Source organism: Sciurus vulgaris (assembly GCF_902686455.1).
Source record: "Sciurus vulgaris genome assembly, chromosome: 3".
NCBI lineage: Eukaryota > Metazoa > Chordata > Mammalia > Rodentia > Sciuridae > Sciurus > Sciurus vulgaris.
This window is the reverse complement of record NC_136463.1, coordinates 33,773,400-33,793,472: the sequence shown is the minus strand read 5'-3', so window position 1 is coordinate 33,793,472 and position 20,073 is coordinate 33,773,400. Positions and strand designations below refer to the sequence as shown.

At 45.3% G+C, this 20,073-nt stretch overlaps 1 protein-coding gene across 4 annotated transcripts in view; it reads right to left on the bottom strand.

The window, feature by feature from the left end:
• Positions 1-8,807: 8,807 nt before the first annotated feature.
• Positions 8,808-20,073, bottom strand: part of MSI2 (musashi RNA binding protein 2) — a 371,748-nt gene continuing 360,482 nt past the window's right edge. The window contains exons 12-14 of one of the 4 annotated variants that reach the window (XM_079131458.1): positions 13,888-14,096; positions 12,053-12,125; positions 8,808-9,629 (exon numbers count right to left, since the gene is read on the bottom strand). In XM_079131458.1, coding sequence (XP_078987584.1) covers positions 12,084-12,125; positions 13,888-14,096 — 251 coding nt within the window. In that variant the 3' untranslated portion in view covers positions 8,808-9,629; positions 12,053-12,083. The remainder of the gene's footprint in view (positions 9,630-12,052; positions 12,126-13,887; positions 14,097-20,073) is intronic. The other 3 variants (XM_079131460.1, XM_079131459.1, XM_079131461.1) reach the window with 3 other exon arrangements.

Below are 20,073 nucleotides of genomic sequence, written 5' to 3'. Positions count from 1 at the left end.
GGCTTAATGTTGCTGAAGAGCCATCACACCCCTTAGCTGCGTTAGTTAATCCCTGGGAAAGACGGAGGACACAAAGTCACACTCACTGGCTAAACCACACAGCTACTTAGCAACAGAAGCAAGCCTGGTGCTCTTCTCTCCTGTATGCCTCTCCCCTCCCACAAAGGCCCAGAGGTTCCCTGCCCTTCTCCCTGCTTTGAATTCAGAAGGGGCTCACTATTAGCTTGCTATGTGACCTTTTGCATGCCACTTCCCTCTAAGCCTGGGTCATCTCATTTGTTAAGTGAAGGAGATAGACCAAATATTCTCAAAGGTTCCTTTCAGCTATGATATACTGTGATTTGATGACTTTTCCTCAATAAAACCAAAGGGTTCAGTTTATCTCCCCAAATATTTTTCATGTTCTGTGCCTACCTTTGATTTGACATAATTATAGCACTTGCATTTAGTGCAAATTCACTGCATGAGTTATTAATTATTCTTGAGCATTGACACAGTACTCACTGAAGCTTAGGGTGTGCATGTTGATTAAGACCAGGGATAAGTCAAGCATCCAGATGTGTCTGGGACTGGAATTAGTTAAGTCAGAGAGTTTATGGAACTTAACATTCTGGATAAACCAAAAAGGGGCTGGGATTCCAAGGCAGTGTTGGGTGCTGCTGAATGACCCTACTCTGCCTAACCCTCCCAGGGTTGTAAGCATCTGTAAGAGCCTCGGCATGAATGTACTTTAATGTAGATCTTAATTAAATTATTTACACTTAGCCTTCTCCTAGAAGGTGTTGAGTCAAAAGTGAAAAAACTGCTAACCTTCCTGAAGTCCGGAAAAACATAAACCCCAGATTAGATTTTATCACCCATGAAACAAAAGCCTTAACTTTCTGGAGGAGGGAAGGGTATATTTTTTTGTCTTAGTACTGTACTGAGTTTCGACATTAGTGTGTTTAGCATTTTGATTCATTGTACAAAAATGGGGTGCAACTTTTCATTTCTATAGTTGTACATGATATAGATTCACATAATTCAGGTAATCATACCTTACCATAACTTTCTATCATTTGGCTTATAAATGAGTTTGTTTAGATGGCATCAAAATTATCAGTAAAATAAACTCATTTGGGTACAGTCTGTCTTCCAGCATTAGATATTTTAATTACTCTTTCAGTATATTTTGTGATTCCTCTGCATTTTTTAGATTTGTTGTCATCAATTCTTTCCTGTTATTTATGACTATGTCTCCTTTTTTATGAACCTTTATTTAATTTATTATTATTTTTTTGTGATTCTGAGGATTGAACCCAGTGCCTCACACACGCTAGGCAAGCACTCTACCACTGAGCCACAACCCCAGGCCCTGTTTCCCTTCTTGTTCCTAATATTGTGTATTTTTGCTCTCCCCCCTATTCAGGATTTATTCTTTGTAAATATCCAAGTTTTGTACTTGTTTCCTATTTCACTTTTAGCTTGTATCTATTTCTGCTTTCTGTTTTTTTAAAGTTGCTATTTGCTAACTTATTAAGATGAATTATGTTTCTCCATTGAAAAATTTCATTTCTCATTTAAAACTATACATTTTCCTGAGTATAGCTTTTGCTGAATGTTACAGGTTTGCATATAGTGTGTACTTATTGTTGCTTTCTAGATAGTTTATAATTTAACTTACCTCTTTGATCCAAGAATATATGGAATTGTTTTTTCATTTCCATGCAGTTATGTGTTTATAGCCACATGGATCATGATAGGGGAGGTGGACTGCAAACTGCTACCTATTTAAATTTGTGGGGGCATTCTTTTTAAATTTTTTTTGCAAAATTTATTTGAATAAATTTTTGTGTATGTCCTATGGATACGCACAAAAATACTCCAAAGATTATATAGTCATCCCATTATTCAACTGTGTTTTCGCTTATTAAACATGTCTAGTTTTGAGAAAAGTGTACTGAAGTTTCTTTACTTGCGTTTTTATATTTCATCAAGTTCTATTTGAATTACCAGTAGCTTATGTCTTGAGTTCCTCTGGTAATTGAGGTATAAGGTTTATTACCACTCTGTCGTTCTTAAGGGTTGTGTCTTTGGGTGCTAGCCAAACGTTAAGTTCTATCCAGGTGTGGTGGCATATGCCTGTAATCCAGTGGCTCGGGGGCTGAGGCAGGAGGATCACAAGTTCAAAGCCATCCTCTACAATTTATGAAGGCCCTGATCAACTTAGCGAGGTCCTGTCTCAAAATTTAAAAATAAAATAAAATAAGGTCTGAGGATGAGGTTCAGTCAGTGCCACTGGGTTAAATCCCTGGTACCAATAAATAAGTAAAATAAAGATCAATGCATGTGATATTGACACTTCAATTCCTGTACTGTATTTTGGTTTGTATTTGCCTTCTTCTCTCTTTGAAATCCCTTAGTTTTTAGTCTTCTTTACCACTTGTGTGTTTCTGTACACAGCATGTAACTGGGTTCTTTCCCTCCGCAAACACGTTTTGTAACAGTAGTAAATTTAATCCATTTGATTGAGATAGTGCTGAATTCACTTGATTGCATTCTTTCCATCTTATTTTGTGTATTATATTGCCCATTGTTGTTTTTTCTTTTACTTTTTGATTTGTTTTCTTGTCTCTTTTTAATGTTTCTCCGTGAAACACTAAAGCATGAAAAAATATTTTTTCTCTAGATTAGTATTTTTCCACCACTTCATTGGCTTAGGTGGGCACTTAGAGGCCCCACCCCACCTCCCAGGCACACTCAGTCCAGATGCTGACCTCGCTGGTCACCAGGCTTGAACCCAGGGGCAGCAGGATATCCCAGAGGTGAGATGTCATTCTGCTGCTCAGCAGTTCTGACCATGGACAAATTACCTGTTACGGTTTGGATGTGAGGTATCCCCAAAAACCTCATGCGTGAGACAATGCAAGAAGGTTCAGAGGAGAAATGATTGGGTTATGAGAGCCTTAATCCAATCAGTGAATCAATCCCCTGGTGGGGAGTGGTATCTGAAGGTGGATAGGGTGTGGCTGGAGGAGGTGGGTCGTGAAGGCTGTGCCTTTGGGGTATATATTTTGTATCTGGCGAGTGGAGTCTCTCTCTGCTTCCATGTCATCATGTGAGCTGCTTCTCTCTACCACACTCTTCTGCTGCCATGTTCAGTCTCACCTCAAGCCCTGAGAAATGGAGCCAGTTCTCTATGGGCTGAGACCTGTGAAACCATGCGCCCCCAAATAAACTCTTCCTCCTCTAAGATTGTCCTTGTCAGGTCTTGTAGTCATAGCAGTGAAAAGCAGTGTTTTAGTCATAAAACGTCACCTATGTTCTTTGAGCATGAAAAAGTAGATAGGCTCGAAGCAGGTGCAGGACTAACCAGACTGTGCCAGCTGTCTGGCACACAGTCGGTGCGCCTGTTTCCTGTGCGCTCTCTCTTTAGGCTCCTGGGTGCGGTTTGGGCCGCACCTTCCTTTGAGCTGAGTGATCAGAATGAGGATGGCCAACACGGACTTCTTCAGGTCTCTGGCCCGCTCTGCTCAGAATTCCTGGAAGGCATTTCTCAAATCAGCCCCCATGATTCTTCTGTCTCTGCAGGGATTATCCTTTCTTCTCAAGGTTATGGGACACTGGAGCATTGTGGCCTTGTCTGTAGACACACTAGAGCTAGCCTGGCACCCAGTGCTACTGTCTCCAGCCTCTCCTCTAGGTCTAGGCATAGTGGGGATGCTCATAAGATGAAGTTGTTAAAGCAGGAAATCGGAGGGACCCAAGAAGGCCACATCCTGGGGACTAGGGCTTTTCACAGGGCCTTGAGGGAGCAGCAACAGGACTACTCTAAGCTCCACGCTTCATCCTGTGCAAACCTGGTGTCTTGGCTGTTTTTCTCCAGAGCCACAAACCCATGGAATCCCACTGGTTACCACCATGTCTTTGTCCTCAATGAGCTGTCTCAGTTCCTTTGCTTCTTTGCAAATGCCTGGTAAACAGAAGGTCATAAACACTGTGGATGATCTATCTCTATACCTTTAGTTTTGTGATTTTAATTATTTCCATTAGGCAAAACTTTGAACTCCTTAAGGACATAGGTCAGGTTTCCAGCCCCTTTCAGTCGTCTACTCCACAGTCACAGAGTGTACCCCTGTGCCTTCTCCCATATGCTGTTGGAAACTAGCTAAGGCTGGCAAGTGGGAGAGTCACTTAGCTCCTTCCATGCTCTTCTGGATCCTTCCAGCTCACAGGACCTTTGGCACTTATTCTGAGCACTTCCACTATGAATCTGCAATACTTTCTGGCCTGCTTTTTCATCTTAATGCTGTCCAGTCACTCATTAAAATGACTCAAAAGGGAAAGGACTTCTTGGCTGGAGGCCTGGTGGTCAACACTCATGCCAAGGGGCAAGGGGGAGCAGATGGGACTCAGTGATACCCTCTCCCCACCCCAGCTCTCCTCCACCGTGCAAGGACACCAGACAACTCTGTTCAAAACAGTTTATTTTATTTTATTTTATTTTTGTCAGACAAACACATTGATTTCTGGACCACAGTAGAGGATGGAAACCTTTCACAAACTTATTTATTTGAAAATACAAATATAAAATTATACTTTCCACATCTGTGATGTGAGAGACTGCCATCCACATAGTAATTTTTTTACAACAGGGCTTTAAGAAAGCCACACACAAAGACCTGAAAGATGCTTGAGATATATATATATATAGATACATATATATGTATATATATAAAAAAAATACTCACTACCAAAGTTCTCATCAGTTTCATACTAAAGTATAAAAGTAAGGGTGAGGTCAGCCACAGTGCTAGGGAAAGTTTTATTTAGATACATTTATGTCCACATGAAACGCTTAGACTTGCAACCTATTACATATGGAATTCCGAGTTTACAACACACCGTGAACGGCAGATTGGCTAGCCCACGCTACTCAAGAGCACACTCACAGACTCCACACAGGATGGTACAGTATGTACAGAACACAGTAGCAGGAGCCTTCCGCGCAGGCTCTGGAACCTTTGTCTCTCAGTCCCCGTTCCCTTCCCCTCTCGCCCTGCCTCCCGGAAACGAAATCCTGTCTGAGACAATACATTCTGATTATTGATAGCCGGGTATTTGGATTAAGGTTGCTCCCCGAGAGGGGTGGGTTTGATTTATATGATTTTGTATTTTAGTTTGCTTGCTTACTTTTTTTTTTTTTTTTTTGGGTGAAAGGAAAAAAAAAAAAAAAAAAAAAAAAAAAAACAAAACAAACACATGACAGTATTAAAGTATTGCTTAACTTCCAGCATCGTCTGGTGTAGTGTCCGTGCCCAGGACTGGGCTGAGCTGACCTCTGCTCGTTTCCTGCTCTAGGGTGAGGGTGGGCAACTCCCCAGTGCCTCTGTCCAATGTGCTTGCCTGCAGCCGGTCCCTCCTCTCTACCCTCCACCCCCCTGGCTTTCGTCTTCCTTGGAAGATCACCTGGCTGGTGAAGCACATTCAAGAAAAAAAAATTCTCCCCTCCCCACCTACCCCCCACCCCGAGTCTCCCTCTGTCCCTGTGTGTCACTTCCAACCGATAAAGAGAAGTATGAGTTAGTGTTTCTTTTGTAAACAATTTCATATGCAATATAATACAGAAAGCATGGCTGACCTTCAATAAAAAATGTAGTAAACTATATTGCTTTATTCTTGAATATGCTGCAGTGAGTGAATGGCAGAATGAAGCAGTGTGGTGGTGGTGGAGGCTAAGTCCCTAGCCCTCGTTTGCACTAAAGATCAAAATAGGTTTTGTTTTTCTATTTGGAACCAAAAATAAAAATTTTCCCCGAAAGTCCCCAAATGAAAAAGAAAAGAGAAAAACAAAAACCAAAACAAAACAAAAAAATCTAAAAATAAGAAAACTCAAAGATCAAAAACAAAACAAAACCAAAAACAAAAACTGAACACCTTTCAGGTCATTAGAACCAACAATTACCCAATGATTTTTATACTAGTCTAGCAAGATGTGTGTAACATTCACTGGCTGTGAATTGCTGTGCAGTGAAACATTAAATCCACAGCAATCGAGCCATGCTACCTTAAAGCCCAAGCTACAAGTTCAAATTAAGATGATGGTTATGAAGGATAAAAACGCAAAGGCCTGTCGGGGCTTCGTTTGAATCAAGCCAATGAGCGACTGGGATCGAGCGCGAGGCTGTCTGGTGGTCCCGAGGGGGATGAGGAAGGCCACCAAGGACCTCTGCAGAGGTTCCTGGAGAGGAGACCCAGGCTTGCCAACTCCATCTGTCTCACGGCCACTCACTCTTCTCTGTTTGGGAGAAGAGGAGGTCGGGGCCTCCAGCAGATGGATCTGGAAGCCAGAGTCCCCAGGTGGCTATGACAAGAGCCATCAGTCAAGAGGGTTTTCTCCCCCAGGAAAGGTGAAAGGTGGGTCCCATGTCCGCCATTGAGCTCGACTAAAACAAAGACAAGGCTGAGCATCAGTGCTAAAAGAATTTACAAAAATCATTTGAAATGGACTTCTAGATGAGGTGGGGGGACTAACATGAACCTTAACCTAGGTAGCCACATCAAAACATATCAGATTTCCACGAGATTTGTGCTATGGGCTACTGGGTCTCTTCAAAAGGTATATAAACATCTAAAACATATTCACACAGATTATCAATTTCTTCTGAGCATTCTTAAAAAAATATTTTTTTTTCTCTTAGTAAAATCATTTTAATATACCATGCCTCCCTCTTTTAAAAAATAAATTAAAAAAATCCAGTTTTGCATATCTAGCATTAGCATTTAAGGTAGTATGGCACACCCCTTCACAGTGAGGGGGAGTGGGGATCCACAAAATGCCGTAGAGTCGGTCGGCATTTGAACAATGTGAGACCTTGGGTTAGTTGAAACCACGTCAGATCAGGAAAAATAAAATGAAACTTGAAATTGAAAAAAAAAAAAAAATTAAAGGAAAAAACTGCCCCAAAATTATTAGCATTTTTTTTCTTTTCATAAATAAGAGAAAGTTCTATCCTTACTGGTCCTAAATCTGAATAACTATGTCTAGTTTTTTTTTTAAAACCTTAATTACGTTATACCTATCAATATGTACTAGAAGAAAGAGGAGAAAAAAAGTCACTACACTAGTACCAGGACAGCACTCTTACAAGATAGCCATTTTATACATTATTAACAGACAATGATCAACCAAGAGTCTTCTACGAGGTGATGGGGATGCAGAGAAAAGGAAGGGAATACAGTACATCACCAACATGGACAAAAGTAATTAAATTCCCTCGCTAGACATGGAATTTCTGGGAATTTATTGTGTCTTTTTTTCTTTTTTCTTTTTTTAAATAAAACTTCTATTTTGTTATTTTGTGACTTGAGTAAGTTCTCATATTTTAAAAGCATCCAGCATTTTACTTAACCTGGTTGTTTGGAAATTAATATATTTTTAAAAAAAATAGGAAAACAAACAAACAAAAAAATTCCCCCCAAATCTCTTCAAACAACCTAACATTTTACTGGAAAAACATGATTCTCTCTTTAAAAAAAAAAAATGCTGTAGCTGTTTAATTAGAATTGAAAAAGGCTTTTTTTCTTTCTTTCTGAGTTAGTATTTTGAAGTCTTTAGTTTAAAGATGCTTTTGCCCTACCATGTCTGTGAATGTCTACATTAGTCTACTTTGTTAGTAAAATTTATAAAAATAGGAGTGCAGCAGCTCTTTATAATAAATGTCGCATTCAGTGTCTCATACTGGCTGTGCCTTAAGTACCAAATTTATAAACGTAACAATTTAAAAAATATTAATAAAACGTCAATATCACATTTTTTAAAAAGAAAAAAATATATATCCACACTACAATATGTTTTAATGCCATCTATTGAGTTGTACTTCTATAGTTGCTGTTGCCGACCTATTACCAATATTTAAAAAAAAAGTTAAATTAAAAAATATCCTTCATCATAAGTGTCTTTCCCCAACCGAGGACCATATATTATAACAGCCAAATGTTAAACATGTGCAAACAGGAAACTGTCAGTTTTTCCCACCAGTCACAGTGCAGTGATGTTTATACTTTTTATTTTTAAAATTCTGTTTACATCTACAATAAATTAAAAAAAAATTCTTCCATAGCCTCTCTGGTGATACTTGCAGCACTGAGGTATTAAAAAAAATATATAAACCAAAAGGTTGCTTTCCTAATTTGTAAATAGAAAGTGAATGGAGAAAAGGTTGTATTCATGCAGGCGTATCCACTCCTGGCCCAGGGGCCCCCAGATCTGGGGCTGGGGTCAGCGGGGAGGGGGAGGAGAGAGGCAGAGGGTCCTAGGAACGTTTGGAGGTGCTGAAATGATTGGACGATAGAAAATGATCAAATATTTAAAAATTAAGACTGAAAAAGAATGTCCCCTCCCCTACCCCCCCCCCCCCAAGCCAAACAGGTGTGCTTTGAAACTTTAAATATGTTAAATATTAAAATTGTAGCTTTGTCTTTAAAAAACGTCTTGGGAAAAGCAGTTTTTCATATTTTAAATAAAAATCTAGCTAGACGGTAACATCTGAAGCTGTGCACAGACAGAGAGGTTGATAGGCTGGTAGGATACTAGTACAGTTCATAGGTCTGTCACGCTGACGACAGAGCTCGACAGCGCCCTCACTTGTCCGGGGTCGTCCTGGCAGCTGGGTGTTCTTCAGTCTCAGTACCGGACTTAGTCAACGTTCCCTCCCCTCCTCCTTCCAGAGCATCAAACTGCCTGGGACTGACTCCCTCACAAAAATATTTTTGATTCTCTCTTTCTTAATAGTTTCTATGTAGTTAATGGAATTGTATTTACAACGTTTCTTTTTTTTTTTTTTTTTTTTTAGAATTCACAATTTCAAAAAACCTTATAATATGACCTCTTTCAACAGAAAAAAAGCACTTATAGAAAAGGAGGACACTCAAAACATGGTCGTCCTTACCTTATTGCCGAAAATAGAGATACTTAGGTTAACAAAGAGACATCACAAAAAAAGAACCGCTAGAGAGTCTGTTAATTAGCCTACTACATCTCACTTCTTCTACAACGCAAAATAGAAAGTTTACGCCCACCTCCCGCTCCCCACCTCAAAACAAGCTTCAGTGTGTGCTAAAGTTCCACCTGAAAATTCATAGTCTCGGAATTGGTACCAAAATATGGAGAGCAACATCACCATCTCAGCATCCTTTAAAAGTGAGAACAGAATCAAAACGAGCAAAAAAAAAAAAAAAAAAAAAAAATTTAAGAAAAAAAAATAACTCCTTAATATAACAATTATACTATGGTTAGCTTTTGACTAGATATTCAAGCTAGGTGACTACTGGACTAAGTCAAAATGACTACCAAATGTGATTGAAAGAGATTTAAAAGGAGGCGGGGAAAAGAGAAGGGGAAGGGAAACCATCAAGAAAAACAAAAACAAAAACCAAACCAAAATCATGGGTTATATACACATTTAAAAGCTGTTGTCGTATATTACAGCAGATTCGTGAGATGAGATGTAGTCAACCCTCGATCCGAAGTGAGCCATCTCTGGTTGGGATGAGGAGTGAGGCTGTGGGGGTCCAGGTCTGAGGACATCACCTAAACAAAGGGCCACTCAGAAACTTCGCCCAGTCTTGCCTGGACATCCAGGTATGCTCTGCAGGGCCAGGAAGGTCAGGAGTGTCCCGAAGAGAGCAGAGGGCAGGGGTGGGAGGAGAGAGAAGAAGGGTCAGGCAAGGATGTGATTTACTCCAACACTTCAACTACGCGCTTCCAAAGGTCTAGGCTGGGTAACTGAGCATGTGTGACAAGGGCTGGCTAACAGCTTCCTGAGATGGAAATCTGAGTCAAAGCCACGCCTGCTGCCCAGGAGAGGGCAGCTCTGCCACTCATTCTGCTGATGGGCTACAGGACGGGTGGCTTCTTGTGGTCAAGGCAGTATAAGGGTCACGCTGGGTTTCCAGCTAGCTGATCCAACTGCACATTAACTAGATACTTTTTTTTTTTAACTTGTTTTCAAAACTAAATGGTAAAGAATAACTTCTGCCTTTAGTAGATACCCATAGATAACAGAAAGTGCAAATGTATACTAAAAAAAAAAAAAAAAATTGTATTATATACCAAGGGATTGAAGGTCAGGATACTTAAAAAACAAAAAAACGAAAAACAAAAAAACAAAATATACAACAAACAACCTGCTTCAGGAGGCCAAAACTGGGTCGAGCATTCACAGACTTGCTAACTGGGTTTCCCTGAACTGACTGTGGGTTTGGGCCCCTCTTCTGTGGATAGCACCAAAAGTCAGAAGGGCACCCCTGCTGAGGACAAAGTGTGTGTCTGGCTAGCCCCTAATGGCCACGGTGGGACCCTGGGTCTCGACTGGCTCACTGAGTTCCTTCTGGAAGGGGCGGGCTGCTGCCTCCACTCTCTTGGCTACTTCAGCCTTCTTTGGAAACTGAGTGCTAGGGCTGGGTGAGGGAGGTGAGCTGACTTCCGCCTTCCCCTTGGAGGGGGCTGGGGGGAGGAGGTCTGCACTCCCCTTCTGAGGGAGGAAGGGAGGGGGGAGGACCAGCAGCCTCAGCAACTGGCTCAGTCAAGGTTCTGCTGCGCCCCCCCGCCTGTCGTTTAATTCCCTCTTCATCTGACTTCACAGGGGGCTAGAGCTCCTTTCGACCCCCAGAGTCCAGGGACCTATCAGTCCTCCCTGCTCTCAGAGGAACCTTTCTGGGCCCCCAAACCCAGCTTAATTAGTAGCAAGAAGCTCTCCTTCAAACTGTTAGTGGCCTCTGGCTCTGGCCAGCAATGCCTGGGTCAGTGCTCGAAGGGAAGTGGAGGTAAGGGCGGGGGAGAAGTCACACACATGGCTTATTGGGTTAAGAGAGGCAGCTGCGTTAGTTGAGGTGATTCCTTAGCAGCAACATGAGAGAAATCCAGAGATTCGTGGAGCTCAACTCAACTGGTCCCCAACTTGTCCCACCAGACCAAGTCCCGTCTGACTTAGGGCTGGGAGCAATCACACTCCACCCAAGACCCAATTCAGACTTCTTCTGCCCCACTCCAAGAATGAAAGACCTATGTGCCAGTGGGATTTTCCGAGTGGAACTCATTCCCAGGCCTCAGCTGTTGTCCTCCCACTTCTGAGAAGACTGACCCATGTTCCAACACCCCCCACCACCTCATGTGCTACCACAGCACACATCTATTACTTCACCAGGACAACCCCTCTCCCTGTTTAGTGTTCTTCCCAAGAATGACAGACACTCATTTTTGGAGAATGTGGCAGGAGGCTTGCTCACTGCCCACCCCGACCTCCCACTCCTCTGTCCCACCCCCTCCATATCCCCATCAAAGTGATTTAAAAAATGTTTAATTAACTTGAGCTCAGTTTAAAAGGTTAGGAAACTGGCAGGGATCCAAATCCATGTTATGCAGGTGATGTCGTTAATTTAATTTGCTTTTCGTGCGGTAATCTGGATAATTACTCAGTAGTTACTGGCAAAAATGTTTTCTTTTCACTAAAAGATGGAGTCTGGCTGTTTGACTGCATGAATCCCATTGGCTGAGCCCCAGAGAGCCCTGGGGAGCTGAAAGGGCCCAGTCACCAACAAGGTCAGCTCACAGGACCTTCGGGAGTGGCCCTGGTCCCCATCTCCTGCCCCCAGGTCTGGCAGAAGTCCAGTTTCCCTGCCTCCATCCCCCTGGGATGGGCACAGCACGAAATCACCTTCCAGTTTCCCACACTCTTGATTGTATTTCAAGACAGAGAAAGATGAGGGTTGGAAAGATACAGAAACGGAATCGAAGGAACCAACTCAAGAACCAAAAAACAAAAAAACAAAGAGAGGGAGAGAGAGAAATTTAAAAAAAGGAAGGTGAGGTCATGATTAAAAGCTGGAGGAAGGGATGAGAGATTAAAAGACTGCACTTGTTCTTGCCCCCACCCCCCTGAAAAGGGGTCCAGAAAGAGGAGAAGAGATGTTGATGTGATGAGACAGGGGCATGCGCATACATGTATGACCGGTGCATATACATGTACGGACACGCCGGCAGGGCGGAGACACAAGGCAGAGACGGTAATACCTCAGAGTGAGATGGCAACGAAAGCACCTGCTCAATGGTATCCATTTGTAAAGGCCGTTGCAATCAAAGGTCCCTAAAATTGCACAATTGTTAAGGTCATCAGTGCGCTATACATGGGAACAGATTGTCATATTCTGGAAAGAAAATTATCTCTAGGACTAGTCTGTGGTTGCCAGCATGAATATGTAATTCTGAGACACCGTGCCATGAGGGGCCAGGATGACATCCCCTCCAGCTCCAGTCCCTCCCTCCCCCACAGACCCCCACCCCAGCCTGTCTGCTTACCCACGGGAAACCAAGAGCCAGATTCCGGGGGGAGGGGGGGTGGGTGGGTAGTGGGAAAGTGGGGCTCATGCCCAAAATGAGGGCATGGGGGCCCTGACCCCAAAAGGCAAAGATAAGAGTCTCTGCCCACGGTCCCGATGGCTCAAGCTGGGGAGAAGAAATCCCAGTGCAGACAAACCATGTAGCTATGTGGCTTATTTCAGAGAAATCACTGCAGCACACAGGTCCAAAGACCCAGGTTTTCAGGAACAAACAGGGTCTGTGTTTCTGGACACTGAAAATGGAAATGAGTCGTGTTCTAAGTGGTGATAGACGGTTCCCCAAATTGATGCAGCTCTGGGCTGAATAATAACGTTCTGGATTTGGTATTACAGTTGATCCGAAGGGATTAGACTTATCAAACTACTGACTCAAGTGATAGTGGCTTGGGACTGGAACTAAACAAGGACCCAGGCAACACAGGCCAGGGCTGGCAGATGTGTGTGTGTGTAAGAGACACAGAAAGAGAGGGAGAGGGAGAGAAAATGTGTGTATGAGAGTGTTTGCGCAAGTGCATGTGAAGTGGGGGCTCCCAATGCCAGGGGCATGGATGGGGCCACCCGGGCGCCCCAGGCTGTCTGCACAGGCTCTGTTCTCCCCAGCGCGGCCCCTAAGGCAAAGCTTGCCTGCTCTCTCCCACATGTGAAGTCTGACAGGGACGTGACCTGGGACCGCAGTCACTCCCATCTCAGCTCAAAACCAAACTGCCTCCAAAACGCAGAGGCTGGCTAAGGCAGGGGCTGGGCTGTTTTCTGTTTCCAAAATGGAAGGGACAGCGAGCTCAGGCACATTCATGCTCACACACCAGGAGGGAAAAGAACAATACAATCTGAAAACAGCATGCAAATCTGTTAAGCAAATTTCCATTGCCTGGATTAGTCAGATTATAGAACCACAGAGCATTACAAATATCAAATGCATCTGGCCTTCGGGGGGCCACAGCTATGAACGCAAATGGGAACTTACTTGGAACCTGGAAACTGTAAGAAATGTTAGCAAAAGAAACGGCCTGGGAGGGGGCTCGCCCCCCATCCCACCTCCCAGGCACCAGAGATGCCCTTGGACATCAGTTGGGAACTCTGCCGACTGAGGTCGCTGCCCCTGATGTGAGGGGATGGCTAGACACTGAGGACCTACTATGTGCCAGCCCGGGATGCACACTATTTCTGCTCACTGTCAACCCATGTGTGGAGGGAGGTAAACTATTCTCGTTCTGCAGCCAGGGACGGGAGGCTCAAGTGGTCAAGGTGGCAAGGGCTGCAGGTGGTGGAGTGGTGACACCAATCTGAACTACCCACGTATTTTCCATTCCATCACCGGGACACCCGGGAGGTACTCGGAATATGTCTAGACAGAGCAGTTTTAGCCCTCGGTAGCTGGCGTGACCCTTGATGGGGACCCACTTGTGCTCTCCTCTGCCCCTAACTCTGGACTTTCCTCCCCATGGACTACAAGGAGTTGGTCAGGTAGCAGGTAGCGGGAAGCAGGAGGGCAGGAAGGCAGGTACTTACAGCTATGCCGTGGCCGAAGCCCGAGCCCGGCTGTGGGCTGGCCGCGCTTATGTAATTCCCCACTCCGGAGTCCTGGCTGGCAGGGCCATAGAGATCGGCGACAGGTCCTGGGCTGTTGGCCCCGGGGAAGCCTCCGGGCCGCGCCGGGTTGGAGCCTGCCGGGGAAGCGGGCGCGCCAAAATTCGGTTGAGCACTGTAGCTATTCAGGACTGGTGTGCAGAGAATAGAGCTGGGTATGAGGCCAGAAGCCAGGCATGCACCGATCATTACAAGCCAAACACTCGAGAAAAACAGCTGAGGCCCAACTTCTAACACTCAACCAAGGCCATGCGAAAACATGAGCAGGGACTCAAGAATACTCAGCCCAGGCTACTACTAAGAAGCTTGGAGCTCCAAAAATAGAGAAGAAAAAAACGATCATTCAACACACTACGGCAACCAACCGGAGGTGCTTCACTGCCCGCCAAATTATCACAATAGAAATAGAGATATATATGGAGGAGAGAGAGAAAAGAGAGAGAGAGAGATTTTTTTTTTTTTCACATCTGAACTGACGCTCATGCAGTCTTCTAGATTTGGGCACGTTGAGACAGCATTCACATCCCATGCAAACTACAAAGGAACTAGTTTTAGACTACACATTGTGTTAATATTGATATTAAAACGTGACAGGAAACAAAGCAATTTGTGTCCAGGAAAAAAAAAAATCTTTGGGGAGGGGATTTAAAATTTTTTTTATGTGTATGTTTCATTTTTCTTTCTTTTTCTTTTGGATCCATTAAATGACAAATTTGTTAAAAAAAAAAAAAAAAAAGACAAAAAAAGATCTCCATTCTGCATCCCTCCCGCCCGCCCCCTCCCCATACTGGCTACTCCCTCCTTTCCCACCCCTCCCATTTATATCCCTGCATGAAAGTCATTAATATTGAAGTGGTCGGAGGATGGGATATGTCATGGAGAATTCGGGCATCTTAACGTAACGGTAATGATGGCGACAGAGGGTTCCCTTTTGGGGTGGAGAGCAGGGATGGAGGGAGGGGATGGGGAGATGGTAACCTGAAGGCTGGGCTAAAGCTGGGGTGGAGACAATGGTCCTACAGGACACCCACACACTCACCTCCTGCAGGAGAAGGAAAGGGGGGGATTTAAACTTTTTTTCCTTTTGTTTAAAGAAAAAAAAAAGACAAAGAAGTATGAATGCAGCATACCAACTGAACCAATTTACAGCTAAAGCTTATCTGTCCAAAAAGCCTGCTCTTTTAGTTATCCTCAGGTGTAAGCTCCAGACTGAGAAAAAGAAAGCTTGGAACGCACCTTTTTGACAGAGGGCAGACCTGACACCCACACACCTGGAGAGTGGCAGGTTGTGTCTGGGGGCAGGGGGTGGGGCAGAGCGTGATGTTGCCTCAGACCCCTCCCTCTGTCTCCCCCAAATCCCTTCATGCCCTTCCTGAAGAGAGGCACGGCCTGTCAACCAGGTTCATTTGATCTCATCTTTATTTCCCCTTAGTAGTTGAAATGTCATTTCCAAAATAGAAAAAAAAAAAAAAAAAAAAAAGACAACAACAAAAAACAACAAACCTGTTTTAATGGTAAAAGTAAGTTCTCATTTAAACCTCAAGGTGAGTCTGGGGCTGGCCACTTTTGGGCAACAGACTGGAAAAAATGGACAGTCTGAGCATTACACACCTACACATCTTTGGTTCCACAAGGCTGCAGGCTCGCTTCTCCCTCTGCCTCTCTTGGCATCCCCTCTGTCCCTGACAGCTGCCTTCCAGGGCAGAAGGAAAGAACATCTGAAGTGGACAGCAGAGTCGCTCTTGCCTGGGGGCCTTGCAAAGGCCTTCCCTTCTCCTGGGGCTATGAAGAGCCGCAAGTGGATTGACCGTCACCCACTTATCACAGGTGTGGGAAGAGACCGATGATACCCCCACTGCCAGGCTGGCAAAAGACTGAGTGGGGACTTGAAGACACAAAGGAGACCAAACCAAGCCGAGCCTGGCTCCTGACTCAGCAGAGAAAAACGGAAACTGTTGCCTTTGGAAGCCCCAAGGTGAGCCCCTTTGAAGCTGCAGCCCAGAAATGAATAAACAGGCTGATGGAGAGAAGAGGTTAGAGAGAAAGAAAAAACAAAATATTACAGCTTAGAGCAAGTGAGTGGCTTATTTGGAAATGGGCTGGCAGACAAAGGGGACTGGGATGTTTGAATATAGAAGATTAAACTTGCAGATAACATTTGGCCCTTCTCACTCATGGAGGCAAATATCAAGCCGAGATATTCAAAAGGTGGTCTTATCTTGGTAGAACACTCTTTTTTTTTTCTCCCCCCACTTCCTGGGCTCAGGAAAATGTAAGGAGCCCAGATGGTGGACTTCTGGTTTCCCAGGCAGCAGAACTCCTCCATCTACAAAGAGCAAACTACCCTGTTCTGTTTCAGGATAAGAGGATGGGGTGGGGTTGGGAGGCACAGTGTGAGATGAAGAAGAACATTCTTCAGCTTTTTTCACCTCGGTTGGGATGCAGATCCAGGAAGATGCTGGGCAGGACCACCTGTCTAGGAGGTGGTGAGAAGGGAGGTTTTGGTGCTGACTCCTTCCAGCAGGGAAAGGCCCCCAGATACTAATCCAGCCAGAGCAAACAGCCCTGGAGACAGGATGCAGCATGCTGTCCAGAGATGCCCCTCTCCAGAGGCTCAGAAGGCAAGAGGACTTGGTGGGATGCCATCCCTGGCAACCTCTGTGTGTGCAGAGGCCTGGAGTCTAGGAGTGCGCCTGAAGGGAATTTCATAATGAGCGGCTCATCTCAGGCCTGGATCACCCCTCCCTGCTCAGTCATCTTCCATCAAATGACACTAAAATCACCGTGGAGAAGGCACCGTATTAGAATGCAGCTTTTAAACCCCCAAGTCCCATTTTATTATGCACTTGCTCATCACAACCCAGCCCAAAGTCACCTTGCAAATCTCCCCAAGCCAGGGGCGGGAGACTGGGCCACTGGGTCCCCAGCAGAGGGCGCAGTGGGCAGGCAATCAGCGCTAGCTATGGCTGGGTTTCCTCCAGGGACAGTGGAAACTGCAACTCAAGGGCTGGACACCCAGGAACGACGTCTCCAGGCTCCACAGTCACCACCTACCTGTCTCTTTGTGGCAGAAGAACCATGCCCCAGGGAGCATGCTAAAGTCCCCAGACAAGCCATCTGCAAATCCGTGCATCTTTGGGAAGTCTCAAAAGACAACGGCTCTGGCTGATAGAGAATGAGGATGGACAGTTGGCACATAAACTTGTCAGTACTGTTCCCCCTGTCAGATGTGGGAAGGCATCAGGGACAACGCTATTTTCTTCTTCCAGAAGTCAGTGTAATTTCACGTGTTGAACACTGGCTGGCTACATGGTAAAGGGGGTCATCAAGGACCCCCTCTCCTGGAGAGCCTCCTATAGCCAAGCCTCTGCCTTGAGGGTGCTTTTTGTGCAAACCGCCCTCCAGTCAATTCTCAAGGTCTTAAAGGGAAGGTACCTTCCTCTGAGTACCAAGACTCATTTTGAGTGGCTGGAATCGGTCCTATATACTAGTTTCAGGTTTGAAAGAGGACAGAACATCACTCTTAATGGTCAAGGGCACCTTGTCTACTGCTCTGCTAGGGTGCATGTGCGTGTGCGTGTGCGTGTGCGTGTGTGTGTGTGTGTAGGGAAGAAGTAAATACTGTTGAATAAACAGTGTTGAGATTTAGAAACTGGATATTAAAACGTCTGTCCCAGAAGAGGGTAATGTCTTACAAACACCTTGGCATTTCTGCAACATAAGCTGTGAGTGTTAAGTGGCTTGGGACAAGCCTTATACCAGGCTGGCCATTTGGGGGCTCATTCCTCCATCAGAGGCTCTGGGCAGTGTCCACAGCAACAGCCTAATCCTGGGCAAGTTCCCTCTAAACCCCACACCCCAACCGCCCAGCATCCTCTGGGCTTTCCCAGTCCAGGCAGTAGTCTTAGGAGGTGGCTACGGTGTAGAGAAAGGGGGCACTGGACTTGGAGTCAGAAGACCTGTGTGTGACCCTGGCCCTGTCCTTCCAGCTATGTGCCTTGGTCCGAGCCCCTGCAGCCCGTGCCATTGTTTGTAATGTGTGAGTGACATCTGCCTTATTCAGCGTGGCTCTCTGGGCTGCTGCGAGAGTAAAGAAGAGAAAGTGCTCTGTGACTTGTCAAGTTTAAAACAGATACACCTATTTTTGAAATAGTTGTGTATGCAGAGCCCAGCAAGGCAGGTCCCATATGCAGATCTAGGAAAATCTGATACAGGAAAATGCAATTCACTTGCCGTACAAATCAGGAGGTGATTTACAAAAAGATCCAATTCATCCGCTTCATGCATTTAATCATCTTGGACCTGAAGGAAGGACTCCTGGGATGGGGGAGGGAGAGGAAAGCAAGGACACTAAATCTCACGGAGGACAGCAAGAGGAAATGCATTTGAATGAAAGTTGGAGGCACTTTACATTGACTAGAAGGAGGAGCTTCCTGTCCACCAAGGCAACGCTGGAGAGCTGACCTAGGAAGGTCTAAGAATCTTATCCTGGAGACTTTAACAGAGATGGGTGCTGTAGTCAGACGCTCACCTGTAGGAGTTAGACCAAAATTTGTGGGCACCTTCCTCCAGGGTTATAAAAGAGCCAGGGGAGATGTGTGCTGACCAGGTGGCAGAGTCTGCAAGTGGTTCTGCCTACCTGTGGTTACAGGGGCTGGACTGAGGGTGAAGTTAGTCCTTGAGGTGGGGACGTGGCGGGAGTCAGAATAGCTTCACTGTAGGTCTAGGAAGGGTGTGGAAGTCTAGACATCTCTGTATCCATTCTAAATATCTTAGGCAAAAAGCTAGAGCCAAGAATCCTGGGGGGTGGGGGGTACCCCTGAAGGGCACTTCTGGTACTAAGACCTGAAAACTGACTATTAGTGATCCAGAGAAAGTGACTGTGACAAAATCCTCTCCAGATGAGTTTAGCCCACAAAAGTGTGACAAGCCAGGGGTCCACTGAGTTCTAGCCTGAGGCCAGGCTCCTAGTTTGGTGGGTCTCACATTTTCCCAAAGGCATGGCCAGCCCTAGACAATTTCAGTCACAGGCTTTATGAATCATCTACTGCCACCAGGTTTCACTGGGACCCTGGTGGCCCCCAGCACTTTTCTAGGAGAGAGCCTCTTCCCTGCCCAGCCAGCCCATGCTGCTTAGGCTGAGGCCACTGCAATGGAGGGTCCAACCTCTGTAGGTCCAAGGCAGAAGGGAACGTGCTGCCAAAACAAAATTAATTACACTCTGCATTTCTGAGTCAAGCAGAAGGGAGTCTGGGCTGATTGGTGTCATGGCCCCTGTTCTGGGCCCCCAGTTCCCAATGGAATGGATGACGGAGGGCAGGTAAGGTCATAAGTCTGTGTGACAGTGTTAGAGGACAGGGGCTGTGTTAATCCATCAAACTGGATTTTAGGGATTTTGTTTGTTTTAGAGAAATTAAAGAAACTAATTAAAGTCATGGCCCCCTCTGGCACTCACCTTGGCCTTCATCTTGTCTATATCTCGTTCTATGTTTACCTTGGCCTGAAACTCTACAATGGCAGTACTGTCTCCCTATTAGCAAGGAACTCCCCGAGGTGGGCGATGTGGAGTTACCAAGGTTCTTGCAGAACCCAATGTTCCCGATCAGACGCATAGTCTCTGAAGCAAGTGTGACCCCCCTCTATTCCCCTACAATACTGGACACCCCGTGGATGCTGCGTCCACAGCGCCTGGTAGCTGTTGACAGCAGGGACCTTCACAAGTCCTTCTCAATGGACAGCCACTCCTTGAGGGCTCTGAAGAATGACTGCTGAACAGCCCCAGGTCCTCCCGGGGAACAGAGTTGGAGACCCCACTCTGTAGTCTCCTTACTGCAACCCCTGAAGGCAGATGGGCAAATGCCAAGGGTCAGCAAAGAAAGATAAGCCTATCACGGAAGGACAACACTCAGTTGTAAATTTTCACAGCAGGTCTCACGCAGAGCAAAGCAGAAGTCTGCCGACCACTATGTCCCAGGGATCCTTGGCTCGAGCTTTCCTTTTAGAGCTTAGCCTGAAGGTAGGAGAGACAGACAGCGAAGGCCAGCAATTTGTCCAACCTGGGGAAATGGTATGACATGCTAAATTAAAATCAAATCAGTTCAGGGACCC